At 39.5% G+C, this 24931-nt stretch overlaps 1 protein-coding gene across 2 annotated transcripts in view; it reads left to right on the top strand.

The window, feature by feature from the left end:
• The window catches only part of rttn (rotatin), a 112541-nt gene that overhangs the window by 14278 nt on the left and 73332 nt on the right, over window positions 1-24931 (top strand). The window contains exons 9-20 of one of the 2 annotated variants that reach the window (XM_017696227.2): window positions 574-758; window positions 859-974; window positions 5361-5531; window positions 6998-7210; window positions 8288-8400; window positions 8713-8839; window positions 16626-16751; window positions 17004-17120; window positions 17611-17750; window positions 19481-19652; window positions 21587-21686; window positions 23704-23792. In XM_017696227.2, the coding sequence (XP_017551716.2) occupies window positions 574-758; window positions 859-974; window positions 5361-5531; window positions 6998-7210; window positions 8288-8400; window positions 8713-8839; window positions 16626-16751; window positions 17004-17120; window positions 17611-17750; window positions 19481-19652; window positions 21587-21686; window positions 23704-23792 (1669 nt within the window). The remainder of the gene's footprint in view (window positions 1-573; window positions 759-858; window positions 975-5360; window positions 5532-6997; window positions 7211-8287; window positions 8401-8712; window positions 8840-16625; window positions 16752-17003; window positions 17121-17610; window positions 17751-19480; window positions 19653-21586; window positions 21687-23703; window positions 23793-24931) is intronic. The other variant, XM_037534205.1, reaches the window with a different exon arrangement.

The raw sequence follows: 24931 nt of genomic DNA, 5'->3' as shown, positions 1-24931 counted from the left end.
CAAAGTTTCAGTGCTTAAGTAGTCAGTCTTACCAGTATCAGTGGGCCAGTAAGCAAGATTGTTCCAAAATCTAGACTGCTGATTGGCTGAAAAAAAAAAGAAGGTCATTTCTAAAAAAATGTATTTTTGTATTTTGCTGACTGCTGTTTAACTGGGAAAAAATTATTTGTTTGAGCGACAGCTGATTGGCTGAAAAAAATTAAAGGAAAAATGCTATTTAAAAAATAATACACTATTATTTGTTTTATTTATATATTTTTCTTTGCTACGTTTTTACTGTGCTGAAATTTGGGCCTCCAAAATCATAGGCCAAAAATGACTGTCAGTTTTCAGTTGCAGATTTGTGGTGGCTCATATTTCAGTGCATCCCTACATTTTATGATTCCTGCTGTGCAGGCACAAGAAAAAGTCTAAAATTAGCCTGCTTTTGTTTATTTTTTGAAGGCAAAAAGGGACGGGAAGTCCTTGCGTAAAAAAGGAATTCATTACAGCTTTGAATTTTCTTTTAATACCGTCCCTGTCTTGGGTGATTAAGAATTCTCTTTGACTCTTTGAATTCTCTTTTGTGTGCAGCAGCACTAGCTCTCAGAGAGGGGCTCCCCCCGGGCCAGCCCCGCAGTCCCCCCTGCTACAGCCCGGCCTAGAGCTACCCCTGGAGCCGGATGGTGAGGACTCTCTGGAGCTTCAGGTACAGCAGTGGAACCTGGCCGGATTTGGTGTGGCAACTCTAGAGCACACACTTCCACTTCTCAGGACAGGTGAGAGTTCTCAAAAGCAGCTTCAGTTTGAGCTCCAGATGTTTCCCTTCCCTCTTCTGCTCTCATAAGCCTCTCTTGTGTCTCCTTATGTCCCTCTCAGGGAAGCTAAAGGTTTTGCAGCAGGTTTTGGAGTTGCTGGTGGAAGTGTTGGCGCTGCTGGGGGAGAGCGTGGCCCCGGAGCTTTGGGATGAGTTCAGCCTCACAGCGACTGAGCTGGCAAGTTCTCAAAGTTCTCACTACAGTCTCTATCCTTCAACTGCTGGGTGATATTGATAACAAATAATAGTGCACTGGTTTTTAAATATATCACAGAAACACAGTATTTGATGACTTTTCAGTAAGTGTTAACTTAGAAATATTGATAAAATTTAATATCACAATATTCTCCCAGTATATAACAGTATTTAACACCAATGTTAACAGAAATAAATGAATGGGATTCATTAAAAAAAAAAAAATAAAATATTGCACAATTTTTCAAATACATCTAGTACATTTACATTTACAGCATTTAGCAGACACTCTTATCCAGAGCGACTTACAAGAAGTGCTTTGTCAATCTAGAGAAAGTATCTTTGCTAGTTACCAATAGGTTAGAGAGAAAGCTGGTCCTGAGCTCAGATACTGCTAGAAACAAGATGTCAGACACCAAGAGAAAAAGAAACACAGAACTCTGTGCCATTCAATGCAATACAATAACAATAAGATACAATACAATACAATACAATACAATACAATACAATAAACTACAATACACAGTGCAGTACAATAAAATAAGTGCAGCTTATAATTCAGTGCTCATTTAAATGCTGTGTAAAGAGATGAGCCTTCAGTCCACGTTTGAAGACAGCAAGAGACTCTGCTGTTCGGACAGCCAGTCTAGTAGTGGGCGATATACCAGTTCATCCAGTATACTGGTTGAAAATATTAAATTAATGCAGATAACGTGATGTACAAACAGTGCAAAATATGCTGAGTCCCTCACCTCTCGTGTAATCAGTTGCAGCCTGAGTCCTCTTTACTGTCAAAGGTGGGGGGAAAACTGTGGAAGGAGAGACCAGTCTCTTGGGGTTAGCTGAAGGCATGAAGTACCTAGTTTCTAAGATTTCTCTACATTAGTGTAAAACAATCTGAGTGTCTTTGTAATGTCTCAGCGACAAATCTTAAAAGTGTCGATACCTTCATGCCAAGAGTCGTAGATTTTTGTTTCATGGCACATTTCTTTTGTACCAACCAATCACAGGCATTACCATATAGTGTTATTATTCCATGGTGTTTGTTCAGTTGCCATGTGTATAAATGGTAATGTAGGCTGTTTCTCCTTTTAAAATATGTTATGTTTTATTGTAGCCTACTGTTCCATGAATAAACATATCTAAGTTGGTTGATCAAATTAACCTGTTGAGAAAAATCTCAAATCTTAGTGCATCGTGTTGCCTTAAAATTTTGAGTTTCTCAGTAGTTTCTTTGCCTTTAGTTTTTTTTTTTTTTTTAATGAAGACAGTGTAATTTTCAGATTGTAAAAGTTTCAGATTTTATCAATGTGGTCTTCATTTTAAGTGGGGGAATTTAACCATGTGAACCACCAATCAGGAGTAGCCAAAGACCACATGCTGTGTATGTGACAACATGATCACAACAACCTGGCAGTTTGTCACACTATGTGCAGTGTTCAAGCTTCAAGCTAGAGACATTTTGGTCTTCTTGGCCAAAATAACAGCCCTGGATTTTAATTTCTAAAAAACAATTGCAATTTTAATCACAGTCACAGTATTGGTCAGAAAATCACAGTTGGACATTTTTCTTAAATCATTGCACCTAGGTTTTGTTATTATCAATCGAAATCGCTAAAACAATCAATATTGTTGTTACTCACCAATACCAGTATACTGGTATAGGCGATATATTGTCCTGCGTTAGGCTGCTGCGAGGCTCATGGCCATGTGCACACCTGCTGTTCTGGCCTCATGCTCGCTCGCTTGTCCAGTAAGTGTGCACACAGGAAGACAGATGGTCATTATAGGAGATTAAGTCATCAGTGCAGGTTCCCTCTTGATTTTGTAAAAATATGTTTTCTATGGCTTTCTGACAGCAGTGCTGCGGTAAAGAATATAAACAACAAATGTTTTGAAAGATTGTGTTCATATTATAATAAGTCAAGAATTATCTGATTCTTCATGTTTATTTCATGTTTATGTTCTCAAATCTGTCATAGAGATGCAGTGTTGTGGTTGTCGGTTGTTTTTGGTAAGACCAATTTTAAGGAGCTATATGAAGTGCGGGTAAAGAATTATTAGGTATTACGCAGGTATTAAGACAAATATTTTTGGAGGTAATTTTAAAATTTGCATTTATTCCAATTCCCTTTCATTTCTGACAGTGTTTTTGTTTTATTGTAAAACATGCGCTTCTGAAACCTTGTATCTCCAGTTTTTAATTGTTTTTGCATCGTTTTAATTGATGCCATTTTACGCTGTGCCAAAGTTTCTTGATCGACCAGTTGTCAAAATGACTTACAATAAAATCGTCTTATACTAACTTCCACTAAAACTTAAAAGAGAATTCAGCCATTGAGATTCAGCAGGCAGAATTAGGTAAATTCAATTTATTTAAATTAAAACACTATAAAGAAAAGATTTTTAATCTTTAACTTCATTATTTTTGTAAATATCTGCTTATAATGAAACTGAGGCCTGCAGTACATTCCAGGGGACAGGGACACAGGAAATTTAAGAAATTTTGGAATTAACTTCTACGAAAGGCTGAATCCTTTATAAGTGAGAATGGATCAAGGTTTTCAGCTTTGCCAAAATTGCAGGGAATGTGGAGAAATCTCTGTCCTAAAGGGCAAGACTGAAAACCACAAGCAAATGCCTGTGACCTTTGATCTCTCACAAGATGCTGCATTAGAAACCAACATGCTTCTGTAATGAATATAACCACATGGCCTCAGGGATCCTTCAGAAAACCCTTCAGTAAACAGTGATCGTTGCTGCATTTACAAATGCAAGTTAAGACTACTATTATGCGAAACAGAAGCCATGAATCAACAACATCTAGAAACACCGCTGACTTCTCTGGGCTAAAGCTCATCCAAAATGGACTGATGCAAGTGGAAACGTTCTGTGGTCTGACGAAGCTTTCTTTCAAATTGTGTTTGGAAATAATGAATAAAGAGTTGTAGTCTATAGGCAGAAACCTATTAAGGCACACCCCTTCATTTTAGAGCAGGAAGTGAGACTGCCTCTCTCTTGCTCATTGCCTAATGTTGAGCTGTTAGATCCCATTGTTTTTAAGTAAATGTGTCCCAATGTCTGTAACATTAAAGAATTGTCAGTACCGAAACACATTTTCTGCAATTAAGTAAAGTTTTTTTGTGTTGTCATGGAAGATATTATGATTTTATATGCATACAACTATTCTTAGCTGTGTTCGGTCATCATACATTGGCTAGTGTTTTTGTGTTCTGCTCAAAATTAGCTAATATTGTCACTGCCGTAAAGTCACTTTACTAATCATTTATTTTAATACAGCTAAACATAATTGGGTAAAGTGTCACTCACTCAAAGCTAAGGGTTTTAATCAAAAGTCCAAGTCAGTTAAAAGTCTGAAATAACTTTAAACCAATGTGGTAGAATGGTCCATATTTGTAAATAAGTTCTGCTCTGATTGGCTGCACCGTATTGTAATTGTGCCTTGTTCAAAATGCAGCCAGATTGAAACACTCGGCTTGGGTGGTTGGGTCTGAACTGCTTTGGGCAAAATATAATATGTACAACATTCAAATGTAATGCACAACGCACTATTTTTGCAGCTTAGTTTCCATATATGGACTGTGAGTGGTATGTTTTGAATCTCTTTAAAAACATAAGGGAGAAAAATTCAGAGTTTCATGATAATGCTTGTTAAATTGAACTTAATTAATTAATGCTGATTTAAATATTTAAATAACATCTCATAATGTGATAGTTATATATTTGGAAAATGTTCTGATGTTGAATGTTGAGTATCGCCTAGCACAAGTTTATTGTGATGAACATGTTAAAACAAGATGTTTATAATCCACATAAGAATTTGAGAATGGGATGACATTGAGCCATTTTTGTGCCTTTTTCATGCCCTGTAACTGGATGTAGGTCTAGTACAAGTGCTAGGGGTGTATTTTGCACCATTTTTTATTGCTAATACTTATTTGTTATTGTTGTTTCATAACATTGTGAAAACTGTGAACACATTTAAATGCCCAGCATCTTAAACATCTTTAAACATTGTACGCACTGTAAACATGCAGCAGCACAGAACAATTGATTTCTACCTTGCTCCTTGATTTTTTGCTCACTGTGCTGCACTTTAAAGCTCATAGTATAATAAAGGTAACTAGTAAAGGAAGTATGCCCTGCTGAATGGAATTGTGTTTTTGTAAGGCATGACCCTCTTCTTTATTTATTTTTAATGCACACTTGAATATAAATTAAGTGTTGTCATCCACTGAAACTCCCTTTGGAAAGTCTTAGGCTCTTGCTGCCCCCTGCTGGTAGATTCTTGCTATTGTGCTGCGTTATACAGTAGCTGAATCTGTTTTTTTTCTCTTTGCTGTCACAGAGAGAGAAGCTTCAAGTATGTATGGAGATCCTAGGAGATATTATGTGCCACCACAGCGGCATGGCATCCTCCAAACAGCCTGAATCATCTCTGGTTCACCATCGTCTGGCTTACATGGGCACTGCTGTTTTCACCATCCGCCTTCTGCAAACCCTCTTACCTGTGGAGAAGGTGAGTGGGCATATGGTCCTGCCAATCATGACCATTAATAAACCAGAATGGACATATGGCCATGTCCTTCAGATATATCGTTGAAACAAATGGGAACATTAAATTGATCAGAAGTGACTTAACCCATTTATGTCCATGTCTGAAGTGTAAAATTTGGGACCATATGCTTGAACACATGCTAAAGCTAGCCATTTGCTCATATTACAGGACTGATTTTTAGCAATACATGGGAAATCCATATTTGATTGTGAATAGAAGTGCATAAAATTAGTAAAACTTATTATTTGCAAACTGTTAGCTGTTAATCCAAGGTGTAAGTATATAAAATGTAATTGCTTTAGACCAGTCAGAGCATCAAAAATTATGTTAATTCAATCAGTGGCGTTTTAAAATTAAACTCTCGCGAGGCTGTTGATTTTTAACAAAACAATAGACAATTAAACTTTTTACACAAAGGTATGAAAAAAATACATACTGTCATCTGAGCTATAAGCGAGCATAACAGACGTTCTACTGCCTCATCAAACTAAATTTCATTATTGGACAAGAATGGTTTAATAGTTAAGGGTTTAATGTCAGTGCAACTTTATAGAAAGTTAAAAGTGAATTCCACAGATTTTTCAACATCTATGCAAAATTCAGTCGCTGAGATGTTGACAAAGTCATTCAGAGTAGTTGGCTGAGAAGTGGTTCATTGGTGGTGATAGGAGCCAGAGGTGGTGATGTCTACAACACAAATATAGGTGTTTTATTTACAATCCAAAACCACCAGTGAACCTACACGCTTTCTTTTGCATCACAACCTCTGCGATAAATAGATTTCAACAATACGTATTAGGCCAAAACTTTCACAAAGCTATAATAAAATAACGTCTTTAGCATTTGTTGGTGCATTCATAACCATTTCATGTAATAGCTCTGTGAAGGCAGATGGATGTCTGTTTCCTAGCATCACTACCGCTGTTAACAATTCTTAGTTAGAACAGTGTTCCACACCAAACCACTCTAAATGACTGTGTACATATTCACGTTTAATAATGAAGAAAATTTGGAAAATTTTGTGGAATTCGCTTTTAAATGGATAAGTCTTCTTAGCAAATTCCAAATCCATGCTCCCAAATGTGGACAACAGGTACTAGGTTGGGCAAGCTTTACAAAGCAGTAAACTTTGTCAGAATTCCTAAATTAAGAGTGTATAGTTCATTGCTGATGATAATTGTTTTTATTTGATAGGCATGGTAGCCAGGTCACAGCTTTTTCCAACCTGGGTAGCTTAGATTAACAACAGGCCAACTCTGTAGTGTAGCATTTTTTGGGAACTCACTATTTTGTGACTCTAAATAAAGTGCATTCTAGTTTGTCTGTTTTTTTTTTTCTTCATGCGTTTGTTGGCAGAGCATGGATAAGTTGCATTGTATGTCCATTAGTTTTGCAGATTAAAGCATGTTCATAATCTCTCCATATAGGCCAATGAAAACCTTCCAGAAAGTGCTGTAACTGCTGTTTTCCACCTTTGCCTGGACACCCCGTTCAGTCTTGCGTTTCCAAGCATTCACGAGTCAGCTGTGGCGTACCTGGAGCTCTCCAGCTCCGACAGCTACAATCTGTACAGGAGAGTAAGCCGGGCCGCTCACATGATGGAAGCTACCTGCTCTTTCATCAAAGAGGCACAGGCTGAGGTATCATTCAGACATATCCCACTCATATCCCGATATTTATTCCAATATATGTAGATTTTCTGATTTCTCCCAGAAAATAAAAGCAACAAAAAGTGAAAGAAACAAAAGAAAGTCTTCCGCATGCCATGGGGTTTTTCATGTTGCTATGGCTGTGCTACCTTCTCTTAAACACCCTCACAGTCTGATTTCTGCCAAAAAAGCTGAAGAAGAAAGCCTACTGCTTGCCATAGGTTTGTTTACATTGCAATGGCTACGCTGCTGTACCTGCAACATCCACACAGTTCTGATCTGGTAGAGCAGCTGAGTTTTTTAGACTTTTACTCTGTTTGAATTAAGGAGTTACAATTTTTATTTTTAATCAGGCTTTGACTAATGATTGTCAAGACACATTTGAGTCATTGGGGTATTTTTAGTATTTGCAACTAAGGTGACTCCCCATTTGCAATAAATAAGTGCAGTGCTTTCAAACTGCAGAACAGTTTAATGAAAAAGTCAAGAGAAATTTAGTTTTGAACATGCCCAGATCACTCGAACACTGCAGAGCACCAAAAGCAACCTAGTTGTCAGTCATATTTCTGACAGTGCTACATATTTTATTTATGGAAACACAAGTTAACAGCATGATTTCAGTGTTTTCAAAATGCTATGTTTTACCTGTCCTCACGAAAAGACTGAAAACAAGCTGAAGAGCGTTTTCAAAAACTTTTGTTTTAAATCAACACAGTTTTGTATGTTGTTGGGAGGCCAAAACATAGAAAAAATATTTTCAGAACTAGCCAAATATGTGTGGATGAGGCCTTAATTTGCCATAGCCGCTATCTAAGCTGAAGGTCATACACTGAGTCTCCAGTTTATTAGGTGCACCTGCCTTGAACCTTGTTAGGTGATTCTGATAAAATGGCCAGGGAGTGAAGGTAAGTGGTCGTTATAAACTAGCAAATAAAATGAAAAGGAATGAGAATTAAATGCTAGTTTCGTTGTTTAAAATACCCACATTTTAAATCTAAAGAATTCATAGAAGAAAATAAAAAATTGCACATTTTGAAGACATGACTCTTTTGTTTGTTCTCTCATCAGGGAGATAAGAATTGGCTGGAGTTGCTGGAGCTCGCTGACCAAGCCATAGACGGCCTTCCATACCATCAACACCTACCGATTGTCAAGCAATGCATTCAGATTTGCTCATACCTGTAAGCTTTTTTCTGTTTCTGGGATTATCTAAGGTAGTATGAGAGCACTTTTTGTGTATACTGTTGTTGTCATAGTAAAACCTTGTTTTAACATGGTAATTTTACAGGAGAAGGAACAAGCATACCTATAATCCAGTGTATGTTAATGTAATGAAATGCTATTACAAGTCATTTTGTAACATTTCAGTTCTCTTCTTCATGTAATGTAAAAGGTAGCTGGAATTTTCCACTTGTAAAATAAAACATAAAAGCAAGCAAAGCATGTGAAATGACACTGATAGTATAAAACTGAAAAATTGTTTCTGGTTGCAGGTGGAAGTCTGCTCAGGCCAGTCCGCTGCTTCAGATGGAAAGTCAGAAGATCCTTCTGAAACTTTTGTCACACCCTCTGCTTCCAGTGAAGGTGGAGACATACTTATGCATTCTGGATGTAGTGAAGGTATGCTGTGTGCAAAATCAAGACAAATTTATAAATATGCATTCATTTCCATGTAATATATGGATTAGGACTGCACAATATCAGTGAAATACTGCTATTGCAGTTATATCGCCACATGTATCACTGCTTTATAGGCAATCATGACATTTTAGCCCACTGTTATTTGGCATATAAATAATTAAAACAATTTAACTGTCTTAATTGTGTTCATTGTATGCAGCTATTAAATACAAAGTCTAAATTGGCCAAATTGGCTATTTACCTATCTCACTTCCTAGCTGTTGATATATAGTGTCTCTCAGCTCATCATAGAAACAGCTGAAACTCAAATAAACAAATGTTACTTACCACTGCCCTGTAAAGACATTATTAACAAAAATCACATACACAAAGATCACTTACAGACGCCCTCTAAAGGCATTATTAACATCAAATAAACATCACTCACAGACGCCCTCTAGAGGCATTATTAACAAACATCAAATAAACATCACTCACAGACGCCCTCTAGAGGCATTATTAACACATCAAATAAACAAACACCACTCACAGACGCCCTCTAGAGGCATTATTAACAAACATCAAATAAACAAACATCACTCACAAACGCCCTCTAGAGGCATTATTAACAAACATCAAATAAACATCACTCACAGACGCCCTCTAGAGGCATTATTAACAAACATCAAATAAACATCAGTCACAGACGCCCTCTAGAGGCATTATTAACACATCAAATAAACAAACATCACTCACAGACGCCCTCTAGAGGCATTATTAACAAACATCAAATAAACAAACATCACTCACAAACGCCCTCTAGAGGCATTATTAACAAACATCAAATAAACAAACATCACTCACAGACGCCCTCTAGAGGCATTATTAACAAACATCAAATAAACATCACTCACAGACGCCCTCTAGAGGCATTATTAACAAACATCAAATAAACATCAGTCACAGACGCCCTCTAGAGGCATTATTAACAAACATCAAATAAACATCACTCACAGACGCCCTCTAGAGGCGTTATTAACAAACATCAAATAAACAAACATCACTCACAGACGCCCTCTAGAGGCATTTTTTATTTTTTCAAAAACTTTTTATTAAGAGAAAGTGAAAGTAAGCCCAATACAACATCATGTTTATATACAGAATACCTTCACAACTTTCCCCATTTTTCCACCACACATCAACCAGGTTTTATAATAGAACACACACAAAAACAAAAATGTACCCCAAACCCCCCCCCCCCAAATGTCCCATCCCAGCTCACCACACCCAACACGCACACTGCGAATAGCGATAGCTACAGAAAGGCCACGACACTTGTATGGAAGCACACATTTAACCAGGTAATACTTTTAGGTTGGAAAAATACGATATAAAGGGCTGCCATTTCTGGAAAAATTTATCTGTACACCCTCTTTGTTTGTACCTTATTTTCTCTAATTTAAAAAAAAGCATGGCATCCCTCAGCCAGCAAGAAATAGAGGGGGGCTTGGTAGATTTCCAAAGTAACAATAAGCAGCGTCTTGCCAATAAGGATGTAAAAGCTATAGTGCCGCTTTGCATAGTGCCAAGTGCGAGAGAGCGGTCTGAAACCTCAAATATAGCAATTAGTGCACAAGGTTGTACCTGAACTCCAAGAACAATGGACATAGTAAAATAACCTGTCCAAAAACCTTTTAGTGCAGGACAAAGAAAAACATGTGGCTAAGGTCACAGGGGGAACCATAGAATTTATCACACACGTCTTTCACTTCTGGATACAATTTAGAAAGCCTAGATTTAGAGAAGTGTGCCCTGTATAAAAACTTAAACTGAATTATTCCAGGTCGTTCACAAGAGGTAGTAGAGCGTATACCATCCACGGCCTGTTCCCAAATGCCTTCTTCCATTTGAATTCCTAGTTCCTCCTCCCATTTACCCTTCAATTTTAGATCAGAGTAATCACTAATAGACATAATGAGATTATACAATTTCGAGATAACTCCTCTATGATGAGGAACCATTGAAAGCATGGTTTCCCAACACTGTACTAGAGGTAATGAAGGAAAACTAGGAAGACATTTAGCCACAAAATTGCGAACTTGAAAATATCTAGAGGCATTATTAACAAACATCAAATAAACATCACTCACACACGCCCTCTAGAGGCATTATTAACAAACATCAAATAAACAAACATCACTCACAGACGCCCTCTAGAGGCATTATTAACAAACATCAAATAAACATCACTCACAGACGCCCTGTAGAGGCATTATTAACAAACATCAAACAAACATCACTCACAGACGCCCTCTAGAGGCGTTATTAACAAACATCAAATAAACAATCACTCACAGACGCCCTCTAGAGGCATTATTAACAAACATCAAATAAACATCACTCACAGACGCCCTCTAGAGGCGTTATTAACAAACATCAAATAAACAAACATCACTCACAGACGCCCTCTAGAGGCATTATTAACAAACATCAAATAAACAACAGTTACTCACTGCAGCCTTCTAAAAGTGTAATAGCATAGGACTTTTTGACCCATTAAGTGCTTTATTTTATTTACAGAAGAAAATGCACCCAATTTATATTATGATAGTTGTAGGAAATAATTATGATAAGGTGATTATGTAATAATCTAAATGTGGCTTGGTTAAAGACATGTCCTGAGTCGACATTGTTTTGACCAAATAATTGAACTTGTGTTGGATTTCATGAATATAGTTATAGAAACTCATTTGGAACTATGATTTGTCAGGATGCTCAGAGCACATTGTAAACAGAGGGTTTCTTTGCATAGTGCATATTGCAGCTAATAGTATTCGCGATCTCGTTCTTTCGGTCATTACCCACAGCTCATGACCATAGGTGAGGGTTGGGATGTAGATCGACCGGTAAACAGAGAGCTTCGCCTTTTGGCTCAACTCCCTCTTCACCACTACAGTCTGGTACAGTGACCGCATTACTGCTGCTGCCTGTCCCAGCCTACGGCCGATCTCACGATCCCTCTTCCCGTCATTCGTGAACAAGACCCCAAGATACTTAAACTCCTCCACCTGGGGCAGGTCCTTTCCCCTTACCTGGAGTGGGCATGCCATCCTTTTCCAGGCCAAGACCATGGACTCAGACTTGGAGGTGCTGATCCGCATACCAACCGCTTCACACTCAGCTGCAAACCGCTCCAGCGAGCGTTGTAGGCATCCGTGTGATTCCACCAAAAGAACAACATCATCTGCAAATAGCAGAGACGCCACCCTCCGGCCTCCACACATAATGCCCTCCTGACCCCGGCTACGCCCGGACACTGTTCATGAATATCACGAACAAGAGTGGAGACAGAGCACAACCCTGGCGAAGTCCAACGCTAACCCTGAAGGAGTCTGACTTAATGCCGAGTATACGGACACAGCTCTCACTCCGGGAGTACAGAGATTGGATAGCCCGGAGTAGTAGCCCCGGCACCCCATACTCCTGGAGGACCTCCCACAAGATATCTCGAGGAACATGGTCATAAGCCTTCTCCAAGTCCACAAAACACATGTAGACTGGGTTGGCAAACTCCCATGCCCCCTCAACAATCTGTGAGTGGGTGAAGAGCTGGTCCATTGTTCCACGTCCGGGACGGAATCCACATTGTTCCTCCTCAATCTGAGGTTCAACTATCGGTCGGAGTCTCCTTTCCAGCACCTTTGCATAGACTTTCCCAGGGAGGCTGAGCAGTGTGATACCCCGATAATTGGCACACACCCTCCGGTCCCCCTTTTTAAAAATAGGGACCACCACCCCAGTCTGCCAGTCCAAGGGTACTCTTCCCGAGGTCCATGCAATATTGCAAAGGCGTGTTAGCCATGACAGCCCCACAATATCCAGAGCCTTAAGCATTTTTGGACGAATCTCATCCACCCCCGCTGCCTTACCACTGAGGAGCTTACCAACTACCTCAGTGACCTCCACCAGGGAAATGGAACTTGACACACCAGAAGTCTCTGGCCCTGACTCCCGTGAGGGAGGCACGTCTCCCGGATTAAGAAGTTCCTCAAAGTGCTCCTTCCACAATATCCTCATTCGAAGTCAGAGTTTCTCCACCCTTGCCGAATACAGCTTGGGCGCAGCCACCCCGACCCCTCCTGAGTCGCCGGACAGTTGTCCAGAATCCCTTTGAGGCCGAACGAAAGTCTTTTTCCAAGGCCTCACCAAACTCCTCCCATGCCCTGGATTTTGCTTCTGCCACCGTTGCAGCTGCCACCTTTTTTGCCTGTCGGTACCTATCTGCTGAATCGGGAGTCCTTCGGGCCAACCAGTCCCTAAAGGCCTCTTTCTTCAGCTTGACGGCCTCCCTCACCACCGGTGTCCACCAGGTGGTTCTTGGGTTACCGCCCCAACAGGCACCCACAAGCTTTTGGCCACAGCTATGCCTGGCAGCTTCCACAATGGAGGTTTTGAACAGGGTCCATTCAGACTCCATGTCCCCTACCTCCTCCGGGACGTGAGAAAAGCTCTCCCGGAGGTGGGAGTTGAAATCATTCCGAACAGGGGCCTCTGAAAGTTGTTCCCAGCACACCCTCACTATTCGCTTGGGCCTACCGGGTCTGACCATCAGTCTTCCCTGCCATCCCATCTGATCCAACTCACCACCAGATGGTGATCAGTTGACAGCTCAGCACCTCTCTTCACCCTAGTGTCCAGAACATATGGTCCCAAGTCAGATGAAACGACAACAAAGTCGATCATTGACCTATGACCCAAGGAGCTCTGGTACCATTTACACTTATGAACATCCTTGTGTTCGAACTTGGTATTCGTTATGGACAATCCATGCCTGGCACAGAAGTCCAATAACAACTCACCATTCGGGTTTAGATTGGGCAAGCCGTTCTTCCCAATCACGCCTCTCCAGGTCTCCCAGTCATTGCCAACGTGAGCATTGAAGTCTCCCAGTAGGACTATGGAGTCTGTAGGCGGGACCCTTTCCAGAACCCCGCCCACTCGCTCCAGGAAGGCCGAATACTCTGACCTGTTGTTTGGTGCATACGTACAGACAACAGTCAAAGTTTTCCTCTCTGCGATTTTAATTCGCATTGAGGCGACCCTCTCGTCCACCGGGACAAACTCCAACTGCCTGGTCACCAGCCGGGGACTTGTGAGTATCCCCACACCTGCCCCGTCGCCTCTCACCCTGTGCAACCCCTGAGTAGGAGAGAGACCAACCCCTATTCAGCAGTTTGGTTCCAGAGCCGACACTATGGGTGGAGGTGAGCCCAACTATATCTAGTTGGTACCTCTCAACCTCCTGCACAAGTTCCGGCTCCTTCCCCCCCAGTGAGGTTACATTCCATGTACCAAGAGCTAGTTTCTGCTGCAGGGGCCTGGGCCAACTAGGGCCTCCCCGCCATCTCCCACTGCCAATATGGCACTGCACCGCTCCCCCATGCTGGACCTTGCGGGTGGTGGGCCCACATGGCCTCCCCAAGTTGCCTCTTCGGGCTGAGCCCAGCCGGATTACATGGGCTGCCCGGCCACCAGGCGCTCACCCTGGAACACTACCCCCAGGCCTGGCTCCAGGGATAGGTCCCTCACAGACCTGTAACTTCTTCTTTAAGAAGCTCTTCTGTCCTCCACTCGTTACCTGTATTAATGGCACCTGTTTGACCTCATTATCTGTATAAAAGACACCTGTCCACAGCCTCAAACAGTCAGACTCCAAACTTAACCATGTTAACCAACTTAACCAAAGAGCTGTCGAAGGACACCAGGAAGAAAATTGTAGACCTGCACCAGGCTGGGAAGAGTGAATCTACAATAGGCAAGCAGGTTGGTATGAATAAATCAACTGTGGGTGCAATTGTACGAAAATGGAAGACATACAAGACCATTGATAATCTCCCTCGATCTGGGGTCCACGCAAGATCTCATCCCGTGGGGTCAAAATGATCATGAGAACGGTGAACAAAAATCCCAGAACTACACAGAGGGACCTAAAGAATGACCTGCAGAGAGCTGGAACCAAAGGCTACCCTCAGTAACACACTACGCCAAGAGGGACTCCAATCCTGCAGTGCCAGGCGTGTCCCCCTGCTTAAGCGAGTACATGTCCAGGCCCGTCTGAAGTTTGCCAGAGAGCATGTGGATGATCCAGAAGAGGACTGGGACAATATCATGTGGTCAGATGAAATCAAAATAGAACTTTTTGGGAAAAACTCAACTCGTCGTGTTTGGAGGAAGAAGAATGCTGAGTTGCAACCATACCTACTGTGAAGCACGGAGGTGGAAACATCATGCTTTGGAGCTGTTTTTCTGCAAAGGGGACAGGACGACTGATACGTGTTAAGGGAAGAATGAACGGGGCCATATATCGTGAGATTTTAAGCCAAAACCTCCTTCCATCAGTGAGAGCATTGAAGATGGAACGTGGCTGGATCTTCCAGCATGACAATGATTCCAAACACACCCCTCGGGCAACGAAGGAGTGGCTCCGTAAAAAGCATTTCAAGGTTCTGGAGTGGCCTAGCCAGTCTCCAGACCTCAACCCCATAGAAAATTTGTGGAGGGAGTTGAAAGTCTGTGTTGACAGCCCCAAAACATCACTGCTCTAGATGAGATCTGCAGGAGGAATGGGCCAAAATACCAGCTACAGTGTGTGCAAACCTGGTGAAGACTTGAAGAAAACGTTTGACCTCTGTCATTGCCAACAAAGGTTATGTTACAAAGTATTGAGTTGAACTTTTGTTATTGACCAAATACTTATTTTCCACCATAATTTACAAATAAATTCTTTAAAAATCCTACAATGTGATTTCCTGGATTTTTTTTTCTCATATTGTCTCCTCATAGTTGAAGTGTACCTATGATGAAAATTACAGACCTCTCTCATCTTTCTAAGTAGGAGAACTTGCACAATCAGTGGCTGACTAAATACTTTTTTGCCCCACTGTATATCAAAGCACAGTATGCCATGATGGTTAACAAATGAAATATTGTGCAGTCCTTGATATGCAATATGTTATAGGTAACGTCATCACTGTTAATAGTACAAAATAAATTTATAAAGTTGCTTTTTAGTAGAATATTCAAAATTATGATTCTGCCAGATATCTTAAAAATATATATATGTAGCTTTCTTCAGAGAACATCATTGCCCAACATCATAGAATATATTCAGAAAAGTAAACTGAGTACATTAGCAGAACACTGCAGAACAGCAGTAAACAAAAGAGCTCTATGTAGTGACACAGAACAGGAGCAATAATGTAATTTTACTGTAATGTTAGTGTACATTCCACGAATGCTATAGGGATACTTAAGGTACTAATAAAGATTTCGTAGCAGTCATGAAGGCTTTATGACTATAAATACTATAAATAATGAATGTAATTTAGATTTCTCTTGAGTAGGTTTACCATGCGCATAGTGTCATAGGCTGTTTATTCCCTGAATAGATTTGACTTTATTCATGAACACAACAAGATGTATAAAGTATTCATCTCCAAATGTGTTTTCAGTTCATTACTTTTTATGTTTATTACTCATTAATGAACATTTCAAAGTTATTATGTAATTGTAACAGTGTGTAAGAGTTCCTGTACCGCTCTACCAAATTTGTATTCATTGACTCGGTGTTGCAAATGCACACACATCTAAAAGTGCGGTCATTCTGCAGTTCAGCAGCTGCTCTTTGCCAAGATTAATGGCTCCTTTGTGGTAATTTGAATGAGAGAGGAACTACTGTGTTTCTGCTTTTTTTTATAAAACGTTTTTAATGCTCTTGACCTTACAGGAATGCTTAGGGGTTCAGAATGTGGCCAGGCCGGCTTCATCCGTCTACGCTGGAGTGCATTTTTTGCTCCACTCTCGTGTCCTTTATGAAATCAGCGCTTTTGGCCTTCAAGACCAAGCAAAAGAGGTGAATAATTCAGCTTGCAGTTTCCACACCACACTGACACAAAGACGGATGTTTTGATATACTGATGTGTTGCTTTATAATGAATAATAAAGCCGTGTTCTCTCTTCTGATGTTGGGTAAGGTCATGCTGAACGTAGTGTTTGACATTGGAAAGTGCCATTTCGGCACAGCGCTTTGTGTAGTTGTTTGGATGAGACAGCTTGTAAGTGCAATATCATAGAGCCATCAACTTTGTTTATGTGTGATCCAAAGGTGAATTCGGCTGCCAAGGATGTTCTTCTCTATCTGCTAAAGGGACGATTGATGATGACAGCTTCAAGTTGGGCTAGATTTAATGAGGCACTTTACCCGGTCATCCCTGTGCTGCAGGTACTGTCCCTCACACTTTCCTCATACGCACCCACACAGCTGCAGTAATGTGGCAGTCTATGAGGGAAAGAAATTCCAGCTTAGTTTTAACATGCTGGCAATATGCTGGAGGCTAAATTTTAATTTCCAAGTTGCATTCTATTTTAAACAAGGTTCTTTTGTACTCTCCAACTACAAAAGCGATGTTTCTTTTTTTTTTTTTTCTTTTTTTTTTTTTTTTTTTGTGTGCCTCATCCATTTGGAAAAAAAAGAGCTGGTTTGAAGTCACTGAATATTCATAGTCCTGCCAAGGTCGCCACCGCGTTTGATTCATTTCTGTTGAGGACACTCAGTAATTGGATCGTCCTGTCAATAAAGCGCAAGTGAAGTGCTCTCTAATCTCTGCACTGCATATTTATTCATTGTTGCGCTCAGCTGGGTTCCCCCTCTGCCAGTCTATTGTCTGGGCTGGGCTGAGCTCATGCCTCATATGTGTTTATGTGTTTGTTAGAGTTATGCAGGCTCGGCAGACGCCCTGGGTAACTGTATCCTGCTGATAAGCAGAGTGTCAGACGATCAGGGAGATGGTGTCTGTTCTCCAGCGGCCCGACTGCGCACCGCACTCAGGCTGCTCTTCAACAAGCAACACACGTGAGTTCCTACGGTGGGCCGATTTAGCATTCCGCACAGCAGCTCAGGAAAAGTTTGAGTACTCGTGACTTGTGGCTGTGGCTCTATTGATTTACACAGGTCTTCTGTTCCTTTCAGGTTTCACTCCTTTTGGATATTGTTTCCTTATGACTTGATGTTTTTCAGCAATTGACCACATAATTATAAGGTTAATCCCAGGCTCGTTACAGCCTAAGGCTTGTTATTCAATAAATGCTTGGAAAACAGTTATTCTGAAGATGACTTCCACCAGTCTCAAAAATTCTGCACAGTTGAGATGTAAACACAGTAATTCAGAGTGGTGTGTTGTGAATTAGTTTACTGTCAAAATTTATTTACAGTGGTGGTGATAAGAACCAGGGATTGCAATGTCTACAACACAATACCATTTTATTTACTATCCAAAATCACCAGTGAACCTGGACATATCTTGTGAGTTTTTATACATAATGTTGATAGGAGTAAATCTGAAAATGCTGTTATTTCCTCATAACTTGATGTCTTTCAGTGACTGTCTAATTAGAACATTAAAAAAACCCTTTTAGCTAGCATTTTTTGAGCATCACAACAATTTAATAGCATTAGTAATAGATAGTTGTTGGTCATAGATAATAAGATAATAAAAATGTCAGAAAAAATAACCTGTCACTGAGAGTCGGTTCACCCACAACATAATCCTTATGAGAATGAGGAAAAGACCCTTCTCGCACTTTCACGCATTTGTTATTGTGGAGGTGTAACCAGTGGTAAACAGCTTTCGGTTGTGTTCTAAACAATGGCTGAGACCATTGCCTGGAATGAATGATGTGTTCATTCAACCAAGTGGCTTTACCTGAGTTTATACCCAGAGTTTAAAAATGTCCACCTTAAGCTGAAAAGCTTCACTAGTCATGTGTCACTTTCAGTGGTAACCAATCAAAAAAGAAGGTAAAATTGATCTGGAGAGCCAATGCCAGCTGTAGAGTAGGACAGATTTACTCACATTTGTGATTATAAATGCTCAACTCAAAGATGAATATTTATTCACTGGCATATATACCATCCTGGAAATTGTCGCAGACGTTTGCTTAAAAACTATGAGAACAAGCCCCACCACTGGAGCTTGGTGAGTAGTTTACTTTAATGTAGAAATATTATGCTATGTCTTTTTGCTAGTAGTACTCACATTGCTATCGTTCACATGAGTTGAGTGGAAAGAATTATACCTGGAATTTTCTACTCCAAAATGTTGCACAGTACGTTCTAGTCCATTTAGATATGTGTGATGTGTATGTGTTGGACTTAAAGATCCACTCCAGTTCTTCTGCACTTTGCAGAACTTGTCTCAGACAGGATCCTTGCAGTTCAGATATTTTACAGAATACAGTCGGCCGTGTGAACGTTGCTGCTTTGATACAGAATGCGTAAAATTCACAGATGTGCTTTCAAACTCACTGTTTACGATGGGATGTGTGGCACAGATGTCTGCCACAGTGTAATCTGTTTACTGACCTCCATACAGCGATAAACGGAGCATGCTGTGACAGAGACAGAGTCATACACAGTTCAGATATGTTCAAATTTTGTGCACTGTGCTTCAGCCAAGTCAAACGTGCCTTTTGGTCTATTGAGTAGTTGACTCTCATACAGACCCTTAGAGTTTAAAGGGGTTGAAATATGACATTTATAGCTATATTTAATAGTTTTCATGCCATAGTTTCTCTCTTTTTCAGAGTGAGAAGTACAGCGGTTGAGGATCTTTTGCCTCACCTGACCAGTCCAGAGGGCCCCAAGAGCTCCAGGCCTGTCCTGGACAAAACTGTACTCTCATCATTACCGTCTATCTATGTTACCAATAAAAGTGTGGACATCAAACTAGATGACTCCAGCAGGTCTTATCTTAAGGTAAATTAAATCATTGTGTTCTATTGGTGTGTTAACAGACTTCTGTTGTCTTCTGTGGTGAAATATACACATAAAGTAGGAAAAGACACTTCTTTTTTGTCTAAGTATTAGGGATAGACCTGTAACAGTTGAACTTAATTCCTCAATTTAAAAACATCATCAATATTCCAATATTTCTACAGCTGCAACAAACAGAATGTGAATTGGTTTTGGGTGAGTTGAGTTCAAGCAAATAGATGTAAATAAAGTAAAACTTACTTTTTGGTACACATTGTGGATCTTACTGAAACAACAAATCATTGAACTGTCTGGTACTGTAACACCTTTAGAGGGCAGTGGTGAGTAATGTTTGTTTATTTAATTGATTATTTATGCAGCAATAAATATTTGTCTATTCAATTTATTAATTATGCGGTAAATAATCCACTGCTAGAATTATAGAGTGGTGACGGGCCTGGTTGTTTAAACAGTTCTCTATGACTCCGTGATGATAATGTATATATTAAATTCTCCTACTGCTTTCTTGTTACAATAATAAACAGAGACTAATGGGCATCCATTTTTCTATACATTTTTTTAATTAAGTCTTTTTAAAGGCTTATCTTGTTCTCTAAGGTATTATGGAGTAAATGGTATGATAAAAAAGTAAATAGTAATAAATACAGAAAGCATTGGGATTAGTAAATTCTGTTTGACCTGTATTGCATTGACAATGATAGAAAACACAATATGTTATGTTTTACCTTAACATTTTTTGTATACACACTGTAAGCCCAAATAAGTTTAGGGCTTACCAAAATTAAGCATTGGTGAGCAAACCAACAAGTTTAAGTTCAGTGTACCTAAGGTACTAAACCCTACATATTAGAGTAACAAAAATTGCTGTTAGATAAACGTTAACATGTTTGTGCAAGTCATAAAGTCAAATTATTTTAACTTTTTAAGTTAGTGAAACCTAAAATCTGAATTTAATTTAAATTTATACATTATACATACTTTACAGATAATAAAGAAACCTTTTTCTGATAAAGTGATATCAGTTATGCATAGTTGTTGAGTAACTTTAATGAGACAGAAACAGTTAAAACCAACAGTAGTGCAGTTTCGTTTTTTTGAATGAGCTTCCATGGCAATAGACTAAACTAAACTGCAGTAAACACATGCAGAATGTTTCTTGACGTTGTCATTTTGAAATAAGCATGGACGTCCCTGAAGAAGACTGCAACTAAAAGGCAACATATATTGCTCTAAAATGTGTCACAGACATTGAATTTCAGACTTTGGGCTGGTAACAATCTGGACCTTTATTTCTTTTGCCTAGAAAACATAACACCCATTAATTCTGTAAATTAGGGTTAGTCATCAAACCACAATATATACTTCCTCTTCCAGCTCAAGCCCACAGTAGTCGGCAGTGTTTCTGGACATTGATATCCAAACATTATTGCAGCACATGTTTTTGAACCCTTCACACCATTCCTAGCCTTAAACAGCCCCTGCCTCATATTTTTTGGAACGTGTTGCAGGCACCGGTTTCACTATAGTACAGTTACCAAAAACAGTGAGGTTTGTAAGACATAATATTGCATATATTGTCTTTGTATTGTTTTTGTTGAAATAAAGGTCAAAGTAGATTTATAAAGCAAAAAGACTACTAAAAAATGTTTTTTATTTGCATTTTACCTACTGTCCTAACTTTTTTGGAATAGGGTTTGTATGATCAACAGTCCTTGTTCAGCTTTGTTTTTGAGTATTAATTCCGACTGAGTTCTTTCTGTCACTGTTTCCCTCTGAGATGCTCATTAGGCGTCCCCATTAATATCTGTAGTGAAAAAATGCTATACAAGTAATAACTTATTTGAACAGAACAAATAAGCTGATTCCTAATTGCTGATCTATACGTTTAATGTTATTTTTTAACTTTCTTTGTCCAGGTGGAATCTGTGAATAAGCTTTACAGTATCCTCACCTCAGAGACGGTGGACATGGTTCTCCGGAGATCTGCAGCGGAACAGCTGGTGGTTGTTTTGCAGGGTGAGGAACCAGACGCCATCTTCATCATCCTGTCACTCAGAGACAGGCTAGAGCTGTGAAGACATGAATAGTGGATAATGTTGGGATGGTGCGAAGTGGAAGTGTTTTATTTATTATGTGTGATGTGCACTCAGACATGAAGATCTTGGAGATCTTCCAAAACATATACATAATAATAATAATAAGAGTAATAATAGGGTTATATTTATCATATGTGGTGTGCGCTCTGAAATAAAAACTTTTTAAATAATATAGTAATATTTAGTAATATACTAATTGCTATTAGTAATAAAATAATAATAGTAGTAGTGATGTAATAGTAGTAGTATTTAATTTAAACCTGCCATGCAACGCATTTGTGAGAAGATATATGAGAACTATGATTGCCAAACGATTGAAACAATTGCAATTAATTGCATCATTTTATACAGTTAATTACAACTAATTGTATTTGTCTTATTTGCTCAAAATTGATCCTAAAGAAAGATTTTATTCTCATTTTAAAAGCAGTGCATTTTGTTTTGTTAAATGAGTGGACAGAACAAGCTTAATATATATTTATTACCTTAAATTATTCAAGAACATTGTTTTCATCATGTGAATGCAGAAATAGAACATGAAAATCATGTGATTTCCATGGGGTAATGTCCAATTTTCATCACCGACAACTGCATCTGCATGTTCCAGCTCCTTCGCTATTATAGCCTCTTGCTGTTGTACCTGTACATTGCATCTTGCTTCAAGGGGCATTGGAGGTTTCCTTTTTGCAGTTGCTTTTGTCAGTAGAAATGGAAAAAACGAAAGAAAGGTTTTGTCAATATGTCTATTGCCATTTTTATCATGCTTTTGAATTAATGGAACTATGCTGCTGGTGCTGCAAAGGTGATAATCGCTATGTTGGCAAATTGTACTTAAAGAAGTGAGAGGACTAATTTAATTTTAAGCTGTTTGTTAGATGATATGAAATTGGTTTCCCAAAGTCATCTTTTTTTTAAATTACATATACACTATATTGCCAGAAGCATTCACTCGTCTGCCTTCACATGTATGTGAACTTGAGTGACATCCCATTCTTAATCCATATGGTTTAATTTGATGTTGGCCCACCCTTTGCAGCTATAACAGCTTCAACTCTTCTGGGAAGGCTTTCCACAAAGGTTAGGAGTGTGTTTATGGGAATTTTTGACCATTCTTCCAGAAGCGCATTTGTGAGATCAGACACAGATGTTGGGACGAGAAGCGTTCCTTTCAGTGGAACTAAGATGCTGAGCCCAGCTCCTGAAAAACAAACCCACACCATAATCCCCCTCCACCTAAATTAAACTTGGCACAATGCAGTCAGACAAGTACTGTTCTCCTGTCAACCACCAAATCCAGACTCATCCATCGGCTTGGCAGACGGAAAAGTGTGATTAGTCACTCCAGACAACACGTCTACACTGCTCTAGAGTCCAGTGGTTGCGCTTTACACCACTGCATTCGACGCTTTGCATTACGCTTGGTGATGTAAGGCTTGGATGCAGCAGCTCAGTCATGAAAATCCATTCCTTGAAGCTCTCTATGCTGTTCTTGAGCTAATCTGAAGGCCACATGAAGTTTGGAGGTCCGTAGCGATTGACTGCACAATCTTGGTGACCTCTGAGCACAGTGCGTCATTTTATGTGGCCAACCACTTCATGGCTGAGTTGCTGTCATTCCCAATCGCTTCCACTTTGTTATAATTCCACTGAGAATGGAATATTTAGTAGTGAGGAAATTTCACAACTGGACTGTTGAACAGGTGGCATCCTATCACGGCACCATGCTGAAATTCACTGAGCTCCTGAGAGTGACCCATTCTTTCACAAATATTTGTAGAAGCAGTCTGCATGCCTAGGTGCTTGGTTTTATACACCTGTGACTATGGAAGTGATTGGAACACCTGAGTTCAATTATTTGGATAGGTGAGTGAATACTTTTGGCTATATATATTTAAACCTTACTTTAAGTCTAACTTACATTTTTCCCCCATTTGTAGACACAGCGATGCATGCTGTACTGAAGACACAGGGATTGCCAGACAAACTCATTTCTTTCATCACAGAGAGTGTGAGCAGCCTTGCAACGGTAAAGCTTGAATCTTCCCCACTCTTTAAGCTTCTTCATACATGTGGAATCACTTAGAGCTTAACTGAGCAGTTAGATAAACACAGAGGCATGAACTTCACACAGCTTGATCTAATGGTGTCAGTCTAGAGTGAGTCAGTGTTAATGCGGTTCTGTTGTATGATAAGTGTCACCCCAGGCCGAAAGCCGCCAGTGTTGTGGAGTATTTTGGCCTCCTAATGAGGCTAATTATGGAGAATTATGCTCTGTAATGTGTGGAAATTACCTGTAGAGAAGAACCTGATAAGTTGCCTCCATTTGCTATGCCTGGTTAGCGACTATTATAATATTGTTATGGGTGTTAGACACTGTGTTTATGCTGAGGGTTTTTTATGTTTTTCTTCAAATGACTTTCTGGTTAAGTGAGTTGTAAATGAACATCACTTTGAATAATCTCATGAAGTGCTTTCTGATTGGCAGGTTATAAAATGAAACGGATTCCACATCTCAGCCCCGAATTTGAGAAAATGTTTGTTTTTATTTGCTATTTATTCAAAATACTGAATATTTTTAGCCACTGTTTATTCAGTGACAGTGTATTATAATCTGATTCATTGATCTGTGACTATGAAGCGTCCCATATATTTCAGCAGCGATGTCTATGAAGGCCTAGTGTTATAAATAAAAGTTTTATATGAAATCTGGCAGCTCATCTGGAAGTGCTCGTCTTCCAATACTGTTTTTATACTTTTTGTATGTATGTAACATTCCCTCAGCCAGCCGGTAGTATGTTATGTAAATGGACACTGTACTAAATTGCAGCATACCGATCCTTAAAATAGAAATTCCATCAATTTATCCAAATTCTCCGTAATTAAATGCTTGTGATGTAAACAGAGTCATTCAGAGTAGTTTGGTATGAAATGCTTGAATCCATAGAAACTTACTGAGTCAGAATTGATGACGTTGGTGATGATAGGAACCACAAATCCACCTCTGAAATCTCCCTCAGACAGTTATTATATAAAATGGTTATAAATACACTACCTGATGCCTGAGACATTGTTTTACGATAGTTTTGAGATAAATTTTTTTTTTTTTTTTTAATTCATTCATAACTGAGATTATGCAGGACATCACATGACCAAGCTGTTTGTGCT

Source organism: Pygocentrus nattereri, chromosome 24 (genome assembly GCF_015220715.1).
Source record: "Pygocentrus nattereri isolate fPygNat1 chromosome 24, fPygNat1.pri, whole genome shotgun sequence".
NCBI classification, from domain to species: domain Eukaryota; kingdom Metazoa; phylum Chordata; class Actinopteri; order Characiformes; family Serrasalmidae; genus Pygocentrus; species Pygocentrus nattereri.
The sequence above is the reverse complement of the archived record's forward strand: the minus strand, read 5'-3'. Positions and strand labels throughout refer to the sequence as shown.